Source organism: Grammomys surdaster, unplaced genomic scaffold (assembly GCF_004785775.1).
Source record: "Grammomys surdaster isolate TR1022 unplaced genomic scaffold, NIH_TR_1.0 143, whole genome shotgun sequence".
NCBI lineage: Eukaryota > Metazoa > Chordata > Mammalia > Rodentia > Muridae > Grammomys > Grammomys surdaster.
In genome coordinates this window covers 6,014,016-6,032,535 of record NW_021604601.1, presented here as the reverse complement: position 1 = coordinate 6,032,535, position 18,520 = coordinate 6,014,016, and the positions used below count along the sequence as shown (strand labels likewise).

The following is an 18,520-nucleotide window of genomic DNA, read 5'->3' as shown; positions in this document are numbered from 1 at the left end:
GCTTATTTAGTTCCTAATTCTAAAGGCTGGACCTACTTAGCTTCCAGCAAGGACCACATACAGCTTGTATTATGGAGAAGCAGAAGGCTTAGTGCTTGTATGCAAAAGGATCCCAGTGTGTGGGCCACCTTCTTTGACAACAACCTCTTATCTCAGCAGGCAAACCAGTCTCCAGAAAATCAGAATTCACCCTCATGAGAGGAATCTTAGTTCCCAAATGGCTTAAGATATTCATTTATTTTTCATCATGTGTTTGTGGCATGTGTGTTCCCATATGTGTGGCATGGAGACCAAAAGGAAGATTGCTCAGTCGTCCTATATTAGGCCATTATAAATCCAGGCAAGGGGCTCCAGGATGGAATCTTAATTCAAGTTATAGGTTTTGGATGCATGTGTATACAGATGGTATATGAATTCCAGAGTTGCTGGAATAGAAAGGGTATAGGTTTATGGACGGAACTCCAAGGAACTCTGATACTTGAGAAATAGCAGAGACCCCCATGAAAGCTTCAGAAGAGGGGTAATTAGAGGCAAGGTGAGCAGCAGTGTTGTGTATCAGAAAAGCTAAGCCAGGAGGCACAAGAGAGGACTGGACTGTGGTGATAGTCACTAGAGTCCATCTTGGATTACAGAAGACTTTGATGGGGTTTAGCAAAGAAAGTATTGAGGCTTCATAAAATCTAGAACAACTTGCATAGAGATATATGTTAGGGTGAGGCGGCACCAAATGCTTAATATAAATGGTTGTTTTTCTCAAGACCAGTTATGGGAATTTTTATGACACTATTTTAGCATCACATTGATGTTTTATGAATATGGCCGTTTTACAGAAGACCAACCATGGAGTCAGTACTTGAGTGGACATTTAATACATTCACAATACTCTATGAGAATCTTTATCTAGTCCTACAATATTTCCAAGACAAGAACTCTACTCTCAAAGCAGTTTATATACAATCCTTCATTCCTCAGGGCCTGGATATATAGCTTTTTTTTTTCATTATAACATTCTTATTCTGAATACTTTATATAAATGGAATCAAATAATATGTGACCTTTTGCGGCTAAAATCTTTCACTTAACATAATATTTTCACACCTTATCCACACAGCATCTGTCAGTCTTTCATGGGGTTTATGGCTGTATATAATATTTCTCTGTGTCGATTTATCACGGTTTGTTTATTGATGGTCTTTTCATTTGTTTCAGTCTGTTGCCTGTTCTGAGTGCTGCTTCTGTGACTGTGAATATATACCTGAGCGTCTGAATGTGGTTCTTTTGGATATGTTTCTAGCAATGGAATTGATGGAACCTGGGTTTCCCAAAATTATATTTATGCATATAATATAAAATATCAACTCATATATTATACACTCCTTGAATTTTTTTTAAGATGTGTTGAGTTAGGTATTTAAATGAAGGCTGCTGGATGGGCCGGCTGTCTATGTGATGGTGGCCCTGCTTAGCTCAGGCTACCATGTGCCTCAGCCTAAAGCCAAGTGCTCTGCAGCTGGAAGCGGCCAGAGGCCATGTGGGCACCACAGCTAGAAACGGCCAGCCAGAAATACCAGCCCTGCCACTCATGAGATGCCAGCATGGGAGATGGCTCTAACAATCTTTCATGCTGTTTCCACAAGGCTGGGCTGAGCCCAGACCATCCCACCATCCATGGAGTCCCGGTAGAAAATGCTTGGATTCTAATGCTTGGATTATTCAAAGGCTTTATATGTATGGTAATGCTCAATAACAAGATGCCCACACAGTCAGAGGTGTAACCCAATACCCAACCTAGATATATCACCTACTTTTGACTGCTAGAGCTGTGATCACTTCTCCTTCCATGTTCCCTTCTTTCTGGTCCTCTCTCCTCTGGCTCCTCCTCTTCCTTCTCCTCTTCCTCTCCTTACTCCTCCCATCTTAGCTCCTCCTACAAAGATGAGATTGATGAAGCCACATGTAGTGACTAAATAGCCTATTAAGAAACAATATATCTATACATGCATTCAGTATATGGATGTGTGTATAAATATTTTAAAGAGAGAAGTTCTCACTAGTACAGAGTTTTAATTCTCATAAGGGAGAACATGCAGATGCATACTTGGATAAATCTAGTCTTGTAGGAGGTAGAGGCTAGGAATGGAGTTGGCTATTTCAGTTTAATTTTTGAAAAGAAAGGATAAGTTGATTTCTCAGTGATATGGGACTGAGTCAGAGAAACAAAGTCAACTAAAGTCACCCTGGGACAAATTTAATACCTAGCTGATTTTAAAATTAGTACTCTGTCTTCAAAATAAAATTTTATCCATCTCCTAATATCTGCCACTTCACTTACAGTTTGATTTTTTCATTGTGTTTCTCTGCTCAGGGATGTCAGTGAGTATGAAAAGAGACCAGTGCTCCATTTATGACAAATGACCCAACTTCTTTGCAGACCATCTCAACTTTATTCATATAGTCAACTGGTTCATAGAGAGGTGGGGCCTTGATCACATTTCCTGTGAAGAGTTTTGTTTTTGGGTCCTGTCTCCTTTGTGGTCCAATGACCCTTTTACAGGGGTTGCCTAAGACCAGCAGAAAACACAAATATTTACATTATTATATAACACAGATTCATAACAGTACCAAAATTACAGTTATGGAGTAGCAACGAAAATAATTTTATGGTTGGGGGTCACCACATCATGAGGAACTGTATTAAAGGGTCACGGCATTTGGAAGGTTGAGAGCCACTGATTTAAAGCAACATGCCTCCTGTGTCATCCGAAGTGTCTTTCTTTCCTGAGGACTCTCTTCTATAAGAACCAACCCATGACACTATGGTTTCACAAGCTGTGGCTCTGATTGGACGCTGCCTACAGACTTGGGGAAGAAGATCATCTCTGTTGAGTGTCTGTTAAGTGTTCCATTTATCCCGGCTTGTTGACATCCTGACAGCCAGTGAGATGTATATCTGAGGGTTTGCCAACCTCAAGGCCTGGGTTCTGTCCACCATCTCAAGACTGCTAACTAGATTTTATCTCCTGTGCTTGTGGCTCACCACACTTGTGGGGGGAAAATGAGCCTCTAGGCTCAACAGGAAGCAGGACGTGGGTGGGTTAACTTTGTGGGTTTGATGAGGACAGAAGTGGGACAGGGACAGGGCCTGTTGTATATGTATATTGACCATCCCTAAGTTGTATCATGTCATTTCTTATAAGAATATTCTGTTTATGTTTCTTAGAATATTAATTTTTCCTATAGATGGAGTATCAAAGTCCATGGCTAGTTGATACTATTTCATGGACATTCCTGTGGATTCTACTTTATTTCATTTCTGTCCTCTCTATTTGTTGTCAGTATGCCAAAGGCTAGGATCTCAGCGTTTATTAATGTGTGTGTTATGTGTTTCAGGCAGAGAAAGCTGATGGATTTGTCAACCTGTCAGATTTCACAGTGGAAAGAGCCTCTGAATGCAAGAAAAAAAAGTGAGTTGTACTTCCCTTGCCCCCACAAAGCCCTGGTCCAGGAGTGTAGCTATTTTCAAAGTTCAATTAGCAATGGGGTGATTTGTAAGTAGGACGCAGGTAGAACTCAAATGTCTGGGCATTTTGAGCATTGTGAGTTGGAACTTTTTAAGTATATGCTTATAGAAAGTCTACATAGAAAAGTTTTACTTCTCATTTTCTGATATGTCCACCTGGGGGATGAATGGTTTTTAAATCACCCAATTCCAAAGGCAGGGGAATTGATGTCAAGGTTTTGACCTGGTAAATAACAAATAGCTAAGCAGGGGTCACCAGACAAAAATGCAGACCCTACAGCAAGACCAGATCATCTTGGCTCATGGTATTATGACTACTAGCCTTGCCATTCGGTGCTCTGATGTGTTTAGTTTGGGATTGCACCCTGCTGTAGATGAAGTGTGAGCAGAGATGGAAATGAAGGAGGCACCAGATCATGCTTTTTGTTCTGCTTACAAGCACTGAGCCTATAGCGTCTGGAAACAGCTCAGAGCTGCCTGGAAAGCTGCATATACACTCTGGTCTCATGATCATTTCAAGAGAGCATCCGACTGTGACTTACTTTTGTGTCTTCCCTCATCTCTCTCTTCTTTCTTCAATATCTTGTCCCATATTATCGGAAAGGGACATTTCTTCACAGATCAGCAATGAGTTGTTGTCTTAGGATCCAGTGTTAGCTTTTATTCTTTGTAACAGCTGTATTTTGCTTTGTATTGGTTGTGTTGATACTCTTGATTTTTTTATTGGTCACTAAACAAACAAATAAACAAACAAACAATTCCCAAGACCTAAAACTCTGTCCTGCTCTGTAGACCTTCTGGTGTGATAAATTTATCACCACCTGGGTCATAAATTTCCTTTAACTAACATCTAGTTCACACTTTTCCTTTACCAATACAGATTCCCTCATCTGTGGCTTCTGAAGAGTCATGGGGACATGGAAGTTGCATACCTGACTGTTTTCCTATAAATAAAATGCCACTGTATATTTGGTTGAATATAAATAATATCTTGCTAGAATGAGTAGTTTCAAATAATGTTAAGTGACAACTCAGGGGCTCTTGAATTTAATTGCCTCTATTTAGTTAAATAGCAGGTGAAAAAAGACACACACAGATACGCAGACACACCTACACACACACACACACACACACACACACACACACACACACACACTTACACTTAAGTGGAAACTCTTTAGTGGCTAAAATGGAGTCCTGACATGATAAATTGACTCTCACTTTACTAAGTGAAGTCAGGACTATCTAATAGGTATTTAATATAACAATTACTTTAAAAACACTAATACATGTGTGCTTTCTTTCTTCTAGTGCTTTTAAGATCAGTCACCCACAGATCAAAACCTTCTACTTTGCAGCAGAGAATTTGCAGGAAATGAATGTGTAAGTAGATGAAACCAGTGTGCCCATACCAGTGGGGGTGAAGAGGGGGAACTCACTTTGGTCTGACATTAGAGTTTTAAGCCAATGGTCACACCAGTTGCTGTCCTATTCATTTTTGTTAGTTAATCTTGTTCTGTTAGTTAATTTCTTTAGCAATTATGAAACCACTTTGCTTTCTTCTCTAGCATTTGTAGCCCTTTGGGGGAAGCACACTTATCCAAATGGCTGTTTTAGGAAGTAGCTGTGAGAGTCTTCTAAAGGAGCCAGTGAGAGGAGAGAGTAGCTGGACAGAGACCATAAGATGAAAATTCACATTCCAAGAAGGACCTGAAGGAGTCTTAGAACCAGGGTCACATGAAGCTGCCTTGAGACATCGAGGATATCCTACTAGCCTAAAAGGCCTGTTCTTGGTGTCTTTAAGACTATCATATAATAGCATAGTCTAAGCAGCATCTATAGTGTGCCCCATTGCCAAAAATGCTGGGTGATAACAATAGATACCCTCCACCTCCATAATCCCTCCATTCATAGAGTTTATACTGAGACTCGGTTTTCTATTTGAACAAGGTAATTTCCTTGTTTATCTTCCATACATAATCCTTCTTTGCCATCTTGTTTTAGAAAGCTAGATAAAATAGGTGCTACCTTTCATGACACACCTCCCATCCCCACTTCAGGTCACCTCTTCTGCAGCACTGCCTAGCTGGGGACCTTCTCATTTATAATAGCCAATTAGCTTACCCTCACCTCATCTCTTCAGATGAGGACAAAAAGCTCACAGGAAGCGGGGAAACCATGGTTAGCTATCGGGGAAGGAATTGACAGGTATGTCCTCCAAATATATCTTTGATAGACAAGAAGAGTGTCTGTTTCTACACTCTGTCTGGTTGTAGCTCCACCCTTGTGTTTATCAAGCATGAGAGAGAGGGAAGGAGGGAGAGAAAGAGAGAGAGAGAGAGAGAGAGAGAGAGAGAGAGAGAGAGAGAGACAGAGAGAGACACACAGAGAGAGAGAGAGAGACAGAGAGATACAGAGACAGAAAGACAGAAAGAGAGGTGGGGGGGAGACACATCAAAAGAAAGGACTTATACCCCTCAAAGGTCAACACTCATCCCTGTATGGCACTGTGACTCAATCCAGCTGATTTGCAACGACACAGTCTGCAAGCATCCAGAAGAGTGTATGTAATGCTCCTGCTTAGAAATACTTACTTACAACACAGAGATGGTGAATGCTAACCTGAGTCACGGGTGAGGTTCACAGGGATGGCTCTGGTCTGTAGCAGCAGGGAGACATGGCTACCCACCATCCCACCATGATCACCCCTTTAACAGTATCTTGGGCTTTGTGTATCTTCGGTTTTACCTGTTAGCATCTTTCCCACCCATCCTGGGGCTGGTCTTTTCAAAGTAGTTTTCATCTTCTCAACGAGGGTGTAGTGAGAGAGAACATCCCAGAGAAATAGTCCTTTGGAGTGCTTTGTTGCCTGGTGAGTGACTCCTACACAGCAGAATATAGTTCCTTTCAAGAGAAGGTTAGACACTTATGAGATTATTGGGATCCATTGTGTTTCAGGCACTTTAAGTCACACATCAAGGTTACTTATCTCCCTGTTCCTGGCTCCCACTGGCTCAGCTTCTGTTTCCATCTTTACTCTTTATCTTCAGGCTTCCCCCACCCCTTCATGGATTGCTATTTACTGGCAGGTCTTGTGTGCATTTTATTGATAGATACCTTTATCTTATTGGCTAGTAACTCAATACCTGTCAACCACAATCAAGGTCAAATCTCACTGCCAGTCTGTGTAATGTATCCTTTCACAACTAATAAACAAGACATAAGTTGCAATTTGAATTTCTTGCATCCTGGGCCCTCACTTTGAACCCCTCCAGTTATCTTTATGCTTTAGAGGATAATTTTAATCATAGTCCTTAAATTGCTCACTTCGCTACTCATGATGTCATAGTCCATTTCGTCTGCGCCTGGATACATGATGATTTCTTATATCTGAAAAACCATTGTCTCAGTTTCACTTCTACTTCATCATAAAAGATCCTGACAAAAAGCAGTGTAGGGAAGAAATGGTTAATTACACTTAAAATTCTCAGTTACAGTCTGTTATTGTGACAGAAGGAACTTCAAGCATCATACCTGCAGTCAAGGGCAGAGAGAATAAGTGCTTGGATCATTGCTTGTTTGCTGTCTTATGCTTAGCTAGTGTTCTTCTTTCTTATACAGTTCAGGACTAGAGCCAAGGGAATGGTGCTTCCCACTATGGGATGGGTATCTCTACATCAGTAACAATCAAGACAATGCCCCCAGAGACAAGCCCGACCTGATGTAGGCAATGCCCTCCATGAGATGTTCTGCCCTGGTGATTCCAGGTTGTGACAACTTTATGAAGCTAATCATCACAGCCATTACTGGGTTTTGTTATTTTTAGTGCAACACTTCCAATAGTCAACAAGGACCACAAGTTTGTCCTTTCTCCTACAAGATTATGTAGACGATACCTAGAGGTTTATCTTTAATGACACTTGAAACTCTTCCTTTGCTCTTGATGGAGCCTGTTTAAACTAGTCACTAATAGAGCTAGGAATGACTTGGTGGGCAGGGAAGAAGTTGGGGGAGGGAGAGGATGGGTAGTGATTTCAAATTTCCATCATTCAACTCTTTGGCTAACTACAACTTTTGGTGGGTATAAACTGAAAACTGTTGGTCTTCTTAAAGTGAACCATGAAATATATTGTATTTTATCTGATTTATATGCCTTAAACTTTTGTGGAGCACACATGTTCATGTGTGTGCGCATATGTGTGCATGTCCATGTATGTTTGTGTGTATACGTGTGGAGGATGGTGGCCAACCCTGGGTGCCTTTCTCTACTAACTATACCTTATTTTGTAAGATGTTATTTCTTACTGAACATGAAGCTCATCACTTTGGGTGAACTGTCTAGCCAGTAAGCCTCATCATGGATCTGCCTGTCTCTGCCCACTACCCCAGTGTTAGAGATACAGACTAGTGCCACTGTTTACCTCTTTATGTGGTACTGGGAATCTAAAATCAGGTCTCCATGCTTGTGTGGCAAACACTTTATCCAAGGAACCATCTCCCAAGTCTCCTACTCTATAATCTTAAATGTTGGTTAGGAAATACATGAAACATCTTGTAAAAAAACAAATGACATAGAAATAGAAACACATGGGCTTTTGGGCTCTTTCTGCCTTCCATTCAGCTTCTTCCCATGGGTGATCCACATTTGACAGTCTGATGCTTTTCCCTCTTTACACTGTGTGCACCAGTTCATGCAAAGGTGTGAATGCTTCAGTTTTATAGAAAATTAGGACAGGCCAAACATATGGCCCTGTACTTTTTCCCTACTAACAGTATCTTCATAATAGTTTTTTCTGAGTCATAAATCCCTTTATGAATATTTTTATTAGCTTCATTATAACACAGCATTCTTATTAATGGACAATTATTAACTGTTGTAGTAATAATTAATATTAGTTGGGAAGTTTCTATCCTGTCTTTGATCATTCAGTTCCCAGATAAAAGATTTAAAGCCTTTAAATTTATAATAAGCTTTTATCAGCATTTAGAGTCAGGCAGATATCAACCCTCTATGGCTATTTTGTCTACTTTCCTGTAAATAACTCTAAGATGTAACTTGCGATGTTCCACCTGGGCAGCTCTTACTCTGACTGGCCAGCCCTCAAGGCCAATTCTCCTGATCCCTTACTCCACAGCATCTTCTCTCTGTCTAATTCCCCCCTCCTCCCAGACCTCAAGCCCAGGAACCAAAGCCCTGCCTACCTCTCTTCTGCCTGGATACAGACTGAAGGCATATTTATTCAACCAATAGTTTAAACTTAAGTAGCAAGATTACATAGCATCACTCGGTGAACACGAGGATCTCTTTACCCCTGAGACAACCAGATCTTGGGGACCAGTATTTAGCTTACAGTATGTAGCAGAAGATCAAACCTCAACAATTAACAATTAGCACAGGGCTTTTTTTCTTTCTACTGTTATAAGCCTTATATTTTTTTCTACATAAATGTGTGCTTTTTTTCCTTTCAAAACAGATATTCACAATTAAAATTACTAGGCCAAGAAGATATATATTTAAAATTTGAATGATATCATCAAGATGCCTGCTCAAAACTATCTCTATTATCGTGTTTAGCTCAACAATTGATTCAGATTTTTATTTTCCATTCTTTCCTTAGACACAAATAGCATTTCCAATGCCTGCTGGTCCTTCAGTGAAAAATACCTCCCCATATCTAGATAACACAGTATTCAAATGAGCAGTGTGTGTGACCCAAAGTGGAGAAGTTTCTACACATCTTCACTAGCCCTTGTGTGCTCTGACCCTGTTCTCTTATCTGTTATCATTTAGTGACTAGATAAACATTCCTGCCTACCTACAGCATGGTCTGTGCCTTAGTGTTGGTCCAATCTAGTGGCCGTTAGAGAACTTGAGTCTATTGTGGAACTAATGTGAACATCTTTAAGGAGACTGGGCTCATTACCCATCTTGTACAGATTCTCATCTTGTCTAATACAAAAACTATATATATATATATATATATATATATATATGTGTGTGTGTGTGTGTGTGTGTGTATTTATATATATATAATATAACATATAATGTATAACATGTAATATATAATAATATATTTTACATAATGTATAATATGTAATACATAATAAATGTATAACATATATCATATATAACATGTAACATGTAACATGCAATATGTAATATATGATATATGAGATATAATAAATATATACCATATACTATACTGTATATAATATATAACACTATATTATACATAATATATAACATGTAATATATAATAAATATATAGTGTACATTTAAATAATTATTTAAGTGACAGATGGCCGGAACTGGTCTGTGGGTAAAATAGCTTCCCAGGCAAACCCCATGCTCTGAGCTTAACACCTAGAAGCCACTTACAGGAACAATGAGAGACCTGAGTCCTAAAAGTTGTCTCCTGGCTTCCACATGTATAATGCACCTGTATAATGACAATAAATTTGAAAAATTAAAGAGATATAGCTTTGATGGTCAAGTGGCTGAATCGGATGACCAGTAGCTTGATGATGACCAAAGGCTTAAAATACATAATTACTAAGGAAGACATATTTGTTCATGTAGTTAGAATATCTTTCTTAGCTTCCTTCCTTGACCACTGGATGATGTCTCACCCCACTTCTTTTATAATGTAGACCCTTGGAAAGCCAAGCATTGTGAAACCAGAAATCTTAGGTCTCCATGTCTCAAACTCATGATGCTTTAGGAAATACTCAGTGTAGAATTAGGACTGAATTTTATGCAAAATCTGATACAGGAAGCAGGTTCAGGGTCTAAGGGGAGTGGATCAGGGGGCCAGCTGACCGTTCAAACATTTACTTTCCATTTGAATCTTAGGTGGTTAAACAAACTTGGATTTGCCGTGACCCACCAGGAATCCACCGCAAAGGATGAAGGTACATTCTATTTTTATATTTCTGAAATTTTAGCAAGAATATTAGGCTAGAACGAATCAGGGTGAAGGAAGAGACAACTCGTTCTATGTATAGGCACATCCTGGGGAAACAGTCTGGCATTTGAAATGATCTCAGAGGGACGGAAAACCATCTTCACACAGCCTCACCATGGAGCCTGGTTTCCCATGCCGGCTCGAAGTGACTTCACACTTCACCCACACTTGAGCAGCTGCAGGCTTCACTGCTACTCTAGCAATTGCCAATGCAAATGTACAGTGCCCTCCTTACGGAGTTCTTACTCATGGGCCTGCGTGGGTCACCGTCTAGTCAGATGCATCTCATCCCACCATTTCCTATGACAACTTAACCTTTCCACCAGCTGAGTGTTGACATCAGCTACCTTGAAATTGTTCTCTGAACCTGACGATCAGCCTGAGAGGCACACCATCCCCCTCCCCTCCCCTCCACTCTCTTCCTTTTTGGGCTGCACAAGCCACAGGTGCATGCATCTTCATAACGTCACTTAGCCATTAGTGTGGGGAATAGAGGCTGCAGGTGCCAGGGCCGCCGACAGATTCTGGCGTGGAAATGCTTAGATTATGGGACACTCAGTGACTGTAAGGAGAAATTTGTATACTTAGTTACAAAACCTTGAATTTAAAAATGAAAATGTGGTAAATTTGAACCAATCAGGGAAGTTCATTACAGTACTGTGCATTTGCCATCTAACTTGTTGGTTCTGTTTCCTATGAGGTAAGCTTCCATTGTTATCAACTGGGGAAGGCAGACCCATATAGAAGACTCTGTTTTTAATTAATTAATTAATTAATTATTAATTAACAAACTAACTTTACATCCCAATTGCAGCCCCCCTCCTCCTGATCCCCCCTCAAATACCCACTTCCCCATAACCCCTCTCCTCCTCTGAGAATGGGGAGTCCCCCCTGGGTATCACCCTACCCTGGAACATCAAGTCACTGCCAGACTAGGTACATCCTCTCCCACTGAGGCCAGACAAGGTGGCCCAGTTAAAGGAACAGGATTCACAGGCAGGCAACAGAGTCAGGTACAGCACCCCTTCCAGTTGTTGGGGGACCAGCATGAGGACCAAGCTGCACATCTGCTACATATATGCAGGGAGGGGAAGGAGCTAGGTCCAGTCCATGCTTGTTCTTTGGTTGGTGGTTCAGTGTCTGGGAGCCCTCCCCCACCAAGGTCCAGGTTAGTTGACTCTATTGGTCTTTTTGTGGAGACCTGATCTCCTTTTTTCCCCTAACTCTTCCAAAAGACTCCCAGTCTCTGTCTAATGCTTGGCTGTGGGTCTTGTATCTGTTTCCATCGGCTGCTGGGTGGTGGTCTTAGAGGACAGTTATGCTAGGCTCCAGTCCACAGGCATAGCAGTGTATCATTCTTACTCTACTCTGGCCTTTAAAGACCTTGTGTGATATTGTCTCTAAAGCTCTAAAGCTTCATTTTCCAGCATCTCTCTAAAGGATCTCCATTTTTATGGTTCAGCCCCATACTCAGGCAAGTCCCTCTTTCTGCTGTTTGCTACCAGCCATGAGTGAGTTATCAGTCAAACTCAGCTCCCAAGGCTCCTTCTGATTCCCATCTTCACTGCTGACTGGGTTAAAATGACTCACACATTTTAAAGGTATTTTTATTTTTTTCTGAGTTATAATAGCCCCCCGTCTTGCAAGCTGGATGCTCTCTAGCTGCAGAAGCCACCATGGGGACCACTTGCTTCTCCCAGCCCTTGAATTTCTTTTCAACAGGTAGTGCCAGAGAGTTCTTGCTTCTACTTCTTTTATATTTTTCTTCCTTTTTGGATGCCTGCCTTTTGAATTAGATTGATATTGCTATAGGCAGATGGAGGAGAAAAAAAAAAAAACCTTTGCTAATTCATTATGGAATAAATGATGGGAGCCCTGGAACCTGAAGCATCTTTCTTCCGGTTTTAGAATGTTACAGTGAGAGCGAGCAGGAAGATCCTGAAACAGCCGCGGAGACACCTCCCCCTCCACACGCTTCCGCAACTTCCTCTCCTGTGGAACGTGTAGATGTGAGTAGTCTTTTGGTCACTAATCCTTTGTGTGGACGTCCCTCCTTCCAATTATACACAGACTACCTACCTTGGCTAATAAAGTTTTTAGGATGGACAAAGTTAAGGTGCCTCCCAAAGAGCAAGTCAGGCTGCTGACTCAGGGCGCTGACTTAGAGCCTTCTCCATAGCAACCCACGGGGATGACAATCTTGTTAATAACCCACAGATGGACTGGATCACACTCAGTGGATGCATGGAGATGCAAAGAGCTTTGAGTGGCAGGCCAACGCCTGCAGAGGCTCATTTGGCAGTGTGTATTAATTATACCTGACTTATTCTCAGAAGGAATGTCAAGTGCCTTGCCCAGGTGCCTGTGATCCAACGATGCAACATGAACTTTAAAGTGATATTAAATATAGAGTATGAAAAGCAAAACAATCAGCAAGCTGAGATGTCAGCTGGGATCAGCTCAGTAAGGTTGCACGTGGTCTGGTGTGGTAGTTTTCCAAAGAACAGTTCAAAGTGCATGCTAAGCGTTGGAAGTTCAGGTCTTCATGGATGCCAAGACTTTGGAGCGTTACTTCGTGTTTGGATGTATGGCTGTAGATTCTCTGCAGGGGTCACTGGGTATATAGATTTTAAAAAAAATTAATAGGTCACTAGTAATATTATTGTTTCTGGTTAATTGGTTGTACTCAGAACCTCGTGCATGCTAACATGTGCTTTCCATCTGACCTACACCGCTAGGCACATTTATAGCTTTACAGGAGCATTTAATCCTCCACCTTGAAAAACATTAGTGTTTTATTTGCATGTTACTGATTACTAGTGAGGTCAAACCCCTTCCCATGGTTAGAGCCATTTGTATTTTCTCTTGGTGTCTGTTAGATGTTTTTAGGGTTTTTTTTTGCCTCCTCTTCCTCTCCCTCATTCTCAGTGATTGATGGTATTCTCCAGTTTGTGACTATGTTGGAAATAACATGTATTTGTCATGCATGTTTGTCAGCTAAAAGGGAGCTGTTCTCACTTATCGTTTAAATACTTTTATGGCCTCTTTTAATAAATGACTGGTCTTGAGTTTTAATGTGTCAGATTTATCCATCACTTATATTGGATCTAGTGTCTGTCTTTGCTTATTTATTTATTTATTTATTTATTTATTTATTTATTTATTTATTTTCTGGTTTTAAATTGCTTCCCAACTGCCATAAGGAAGTTGATCTTATTGTTTTGGTTTCCTGATAGGGGAAAGCTTTTTGGAACTACACCATGATACCTGCCCTTGTAAAGTCCAGCACTGCACATTTAAACATGAGAAATTTGTGAGTCCTAAAAGTTAACAGACTTAGAAGATTCTCTACTTCCCCCCAATTCATCAATCAAATGTGTTTGCCTGTCTTTTTTGAGGCAGTGTCTCAAGTGGCCCAAGCTGGCCTTGAACTTTCTGTATTCCCAACAATGATTGTGAACTTTTTGTCTCTGTCCACTCCCTACCCCCCAATGATGATTACTGTAACTGCAGATGTGCACCACCATACTTGGTTTCTGTATAGTGAGTGCTAGGGATTAAACCCAAGACAAGCACACTACCAACTGAACTGCCTACCCAGCCCTTAAATGTTGTTTCTTAAGAAGTTGTAAGTCTTTTGATAGGTATTTTCTAAAGTAACAGATGATAAAATTGTCAGCTAAATGTTGTCTTTGTTAGTGTTTGGTCAACTTAATACAAGCTACTGTTATCAGAGAAGAGGATCCCCATCTAAGAAAATACACGTATCAGATTGCTTGCAGGCAATTCTGCGGGGGCATTTTGTTGGTTAGGGGAGGGCTCAGTCCACTGTGGGTGGTACCATCTCTAGGCTGATGATAGTCTAGGTGGTATAAGAAAGCACGCTGAGCAAGCCACAGAGAGCAAATCCATCAGTAGTGTTCTTTTTTGGCCTCTGCTCTGGTTTCTGCTTCTCGGGTTCTGCCTTGAGTTTCTTCTTTGGCTTCTGCTGATGGTGGATTGACTAGCCAGCCAAGCAAACTGTGCCCAAGCTGTCATTGGTCATGGTGTTGATTGCAGCAACCAAAAGAAAACTAGGACAAATGTTGGATAGTTATATGTTTTCCCCCTAGTAACAGAGTATGTACCTTATGCTCACAGATTTCTCAGGCAGATTTTGTTTTTGTTTTCTCTTGTTTCTGAAAAAAACAGACATATAAGGCACTTGATTTAAAATAACACTGGGATTTCTATTTAAACAAATGAATTGAAAGAAAAAGAAAAACCTGGGCAACTTTCATCCAGGGCATAAATCAAGTTATTGTTTCACTCAGAATGATGATAGACTAGCCATGATCAGATGTAGAAGTGTAGGGGGTCAATAAAATTTTTCCAAGGTTTTTCTTTTTAACAGTTGGGCAATGACTTTTTATTTCATGATGCTGAACTAAACATAATAAAATAACATTATTCTGGAAAGTTGTCTCAAAACCTTTCAAGGTTTGGAATAATTAATTCAATGTCTAGCTTTTCCTACCCCTAGACGGTAAAGATAATCCTAATTTTCAGTACCTGAGGGTTTGGACTTCTGGTCCTAGTAGCGAATCTCAGTGGGCTAATTCCACAAGGGAACACAGTGCATTGTGGGAGCTCAAGGGTGAGAGGAAGAGTTTTAGATTCTGTTCTTTCCAACTGAAAAGGACTCACAGGAATGACAGTGGGAGGGGATCCACTGTCTGCTTTGTGTATCTATGTGTGGGGCATGTGCATGTGAACACTAGGTTAACACCAAGTATCATTCTTCAGGAACCAACCTTGGGATTCCACATGAGAACTGAGGCTGGCTAGCCAGGAAGATCCAGAGAGTCTCCCAGTACCGGTGTTATATATGCTTGCCTGCCTCCATACAAACATTTTATGTGGGAGCTAGATTTCTGAATTATATCCTTGAGCTTGAATGGCAAGTGCCTTGTTCACGGAACAATGTTACCAGCCACAACATGACCTGATTCTTAAAGAAATGATAGTTCTCCTCCCCCCAGGCTTATTTAAAAGGCTTAAAAATAGACAGAAGTTCTTTATATTTCATTTTGAAAGATAACTTGTAGATCTCATTATTCAAATTTCTTCAATTCCTCAAAGAGTATAAAAGAAACCCATTTTTCATTTCACGTTTCCCAGTGTCCTAAGTCATTAAGTGTTTTAAGAGCTATTATTACCACTAAAGCTTTCACCATGTATTTTTTTCTTCCAAGTCTAATCTTAAAGGCACTGCCTGATAACCTGCCCTGTGATGCTGATTGATTTAAGTTGTGAATGAACCCCCTTCTTAGATCTTGGCATCCATCAATGAATGGTTCACATTCTCTGTGGGATGAAACGTGCTGTTCAAAGAGATAGATGCCAATGACCACCATGGGTGTACAATCTTCTGTGGCAGAGGTAGAGGATGGATGAGGAGTCTGGGGGAGCAGGAGCTAGAGAGTGGGCTGTGGTACCTGGTAAGAAGCATGGATGATCAAAATGGGTCCCACGCAGGTTAGATCTGAGGACAGGTAGATCAAAGAGGAACTTTAGGTCAGCTGGGTGACCCACTGAGAAGGAGTCTCCCACCAGAGGAAACAGAGATCGCATTGGCAAGAAGTGATGCCAAGATGTCTCCGGTGTGAGCACATGAATCTGAAGGAGACCAAGAGGAAGTAGCACCAGGATAACGGTAGCCTTCCTCTATGGGGCTTGTGGGCCAGCGAAGGCTTTTGATGCTCCATTCTGAGTGATTAAGGAGCACTTGAATATAAACAGAAGGGTCGTGAAGTCAGTTTGGAGCTTAAAAGGAGATGCTGGCTGGTATATGGAAGAAACCTAGTTTATCAGGGAGGGGCTTTCTGGGGCAGCACTCAGGCCCTTGGGGAAGTGAGACAGCTGAGACGTGAGAGTGCTCCAAATGTGGACCACCAAGAGTTGGGTCAGATATGAAGGGGGATAAAAATTTATAGCCCCAGCTTCAGGCAGATCCGGCAGATTATTTTAATAGAATGGTTTGGGCCTCACAGTTCGATGTTTTTCAGAAGAACAATTCCTTTATGTCTCCCAGAATATTGAAACAAGCTATCTAAAGTAGCAAGCCAAAGTAGCGGGAAGTAAAAATAAACTCTGAAAAGAGGCTCACTGGGCAGGGGTAGGAGAGGAAGTTAAAAACTGAACAAACAAGTGTAGGATAATTTTAGAAATACAGATTTCATTTAAACAGGCTATGGCTTGAATAGCTGTCTATCAAATGTCACTTGGTCAATATTCACTATACAAAATGGTATTGATGCTTGCAAGTGGTGGGTAATTGTAGGAAGACTTACCAGTAAATATAATACATAAATCTAAACCTATGATATCTATCTATCTATCTATCTATCTATCATCTATCTATCTATTCACACACACATATATACATACATATACACATACATACATACATACATACATACATAAACACACATAAAAAATAGAGGTAAAGGAAAAACCATCTTTCTACTCAGGATATAAAAGATCGTAAGCTTTATGTTTAGAAAGTGAACCAATTTTCAAACTCTGTTAAAACTTGGTATTATGTATTTTTGTCTCTTGCTTTAACAGTTCACTTTCACAGCCTGCCAGCATGGCGGCTCTCCCACTACCTCTTCCTGTCTTCTCCCACTGGCCAACTCCTACCCCCTCATTAGCTCTTGCCTGAGTCATTGAAACAACAGGCTCTTTCTTTCCCTGTTTCTAGTCTACCTTTTCTTTAAAATGACCCTCAAAAGGTGCCTTTAATAATACTGATTTGCCTAGAGCTCACCATATACAGCAGGTTGGACTTGAACTCACAGAGCTCTGCCTACCTACTCCTCCCAAGTGTTAAGATTCAAGACATATACCACCAACAATGGCCCTACTCTCTGGCCTTTTACTCAAGGCCATAGCAATTCCACATTTGCTATGACATTCTTTTCACCAATTCCTCCTTTGTCCTTAGTCCAGGAAAATGTCTGCTTTGCCCTGAGTCTTTCAAGTTTCCCTTCTATACCTGCAGGGAGTTTCTAGTTATAAGAAGCCTGGTTCACGTGCCACTTCCCTTCCATAGTCATGGAGTAGTCAGTCTGCTTCAAGCATGGATCCTTTCGCAAAGCATTCCCTGCTTTCTAAGCCAGGACAGATTTGTTCCTTCAGTTTATTGTTTTGTTTTTTAATTTTTTTGTTTTTGATTTTTTTTTGGTTGTTGTTTTTAGATTTTGTTATTTGTATTAGTCCTCTTAGTTGGCATCTGTAGTAATGGGCTCACTACTACATACATGTGCATAATTCCACTTCGTTCTAATTCTGCATTCTCTCTGCATTTTTGAAACACTTTATTTATGCCTTTTCATGCTGTTACAATGACTGACCTTGTACTTGGGGCTTTAGGTATCTGTGTTATATAATAACCACATTTGTTAAAAACATGTTTTTATGTGTAGTATGTATGCCTGAGTGTATGTACACATAACACATGCATGAAGTTGCCTTCAAGGTCATGTGGATGCTGGGAACCGAACTTGCATCCTGTGTAAGAGTAATAGATACTCGTAACCTCTGAGCCATTTTTAATAGACCTCTAGTTACCAAATTATCGAAGTTAGAAGCCGTGTTCACCATGTTTTTTGTTTGTGATGTTTACAGGTCTGCCTAGCACACGTTAGAACTTGAGTACGTGGATAGGTGGAAAAGTGGGTTGCTGTTGTCATCCACACTCTCCAAGATTCCCCAGGCACTCCTCAAAAAAAATAATTATGGACCAGTCATAGTGGTGCATACTATTAATCTCAGCACTTGGGAGGCAGAGGCAGGTGTGTTTCTGTGAGTTCAAGGTCACCCTGGTCCACATAGCAAATTCTAGGACAGCTAGAGCTACATAATAAGAAGACCCTGGAAAGAGAGAGAGAAAAAGAGGGAAGGAGGGAGGAAGGGAGGGAGGGAGGGAGGGAGAGGGAGGGAGGGAGAGAGAGAGAGAGAGAGAGAGAGAGAGAGAGAGAGAGAGAGAGAG

General features: G+C 40.8%; 2 protein-coding genes across 4 annotated transcripts in view; one reads left to right on the top strand and one right to left on the bottom strand.

The window, feature by feature from the left end:
- Positions 1–18,520, bottom strand: part of Oprm1 (opioid receptor mu 1) — a 251,578-nt gene that overhangs the window by 76,881 nt on the left and 156,177 nt on the right. The gene's annotated exons all lie outside the window — the stretch shown is intronic.
- The window catches only part of Ipcef1 (interaction protein for cytohesin exchange factors 1), a 142,576-nt gene that overhangs the window by 87,274 nt on the left and 36,782 nt on the right, over positions 1–18,520 (top strand). For all 3 annotated transcript variants that reach the window (XM_028764333.1, XM_028764332.1, XM_028764334.1), the window contains 4 exons: positions 3,391–3,464; positions 4,832–4,903; positions 10,374–10,432; positions 12,394–12,494. In XM_028764333.1, coding sequence (XP_028620166.1) covers positions 3,391–3,464; positions 4,832–4,903; positions 10,374–10,432; positions 12,394–12,494 — 306 coding nt within the window. The remainder of the gene's footprint in view (positions 1–3,390; positions 3,465–4,831; positions 4,904–10,373; positions 10,433–12,393; positions 12,495–18,520) is intronic.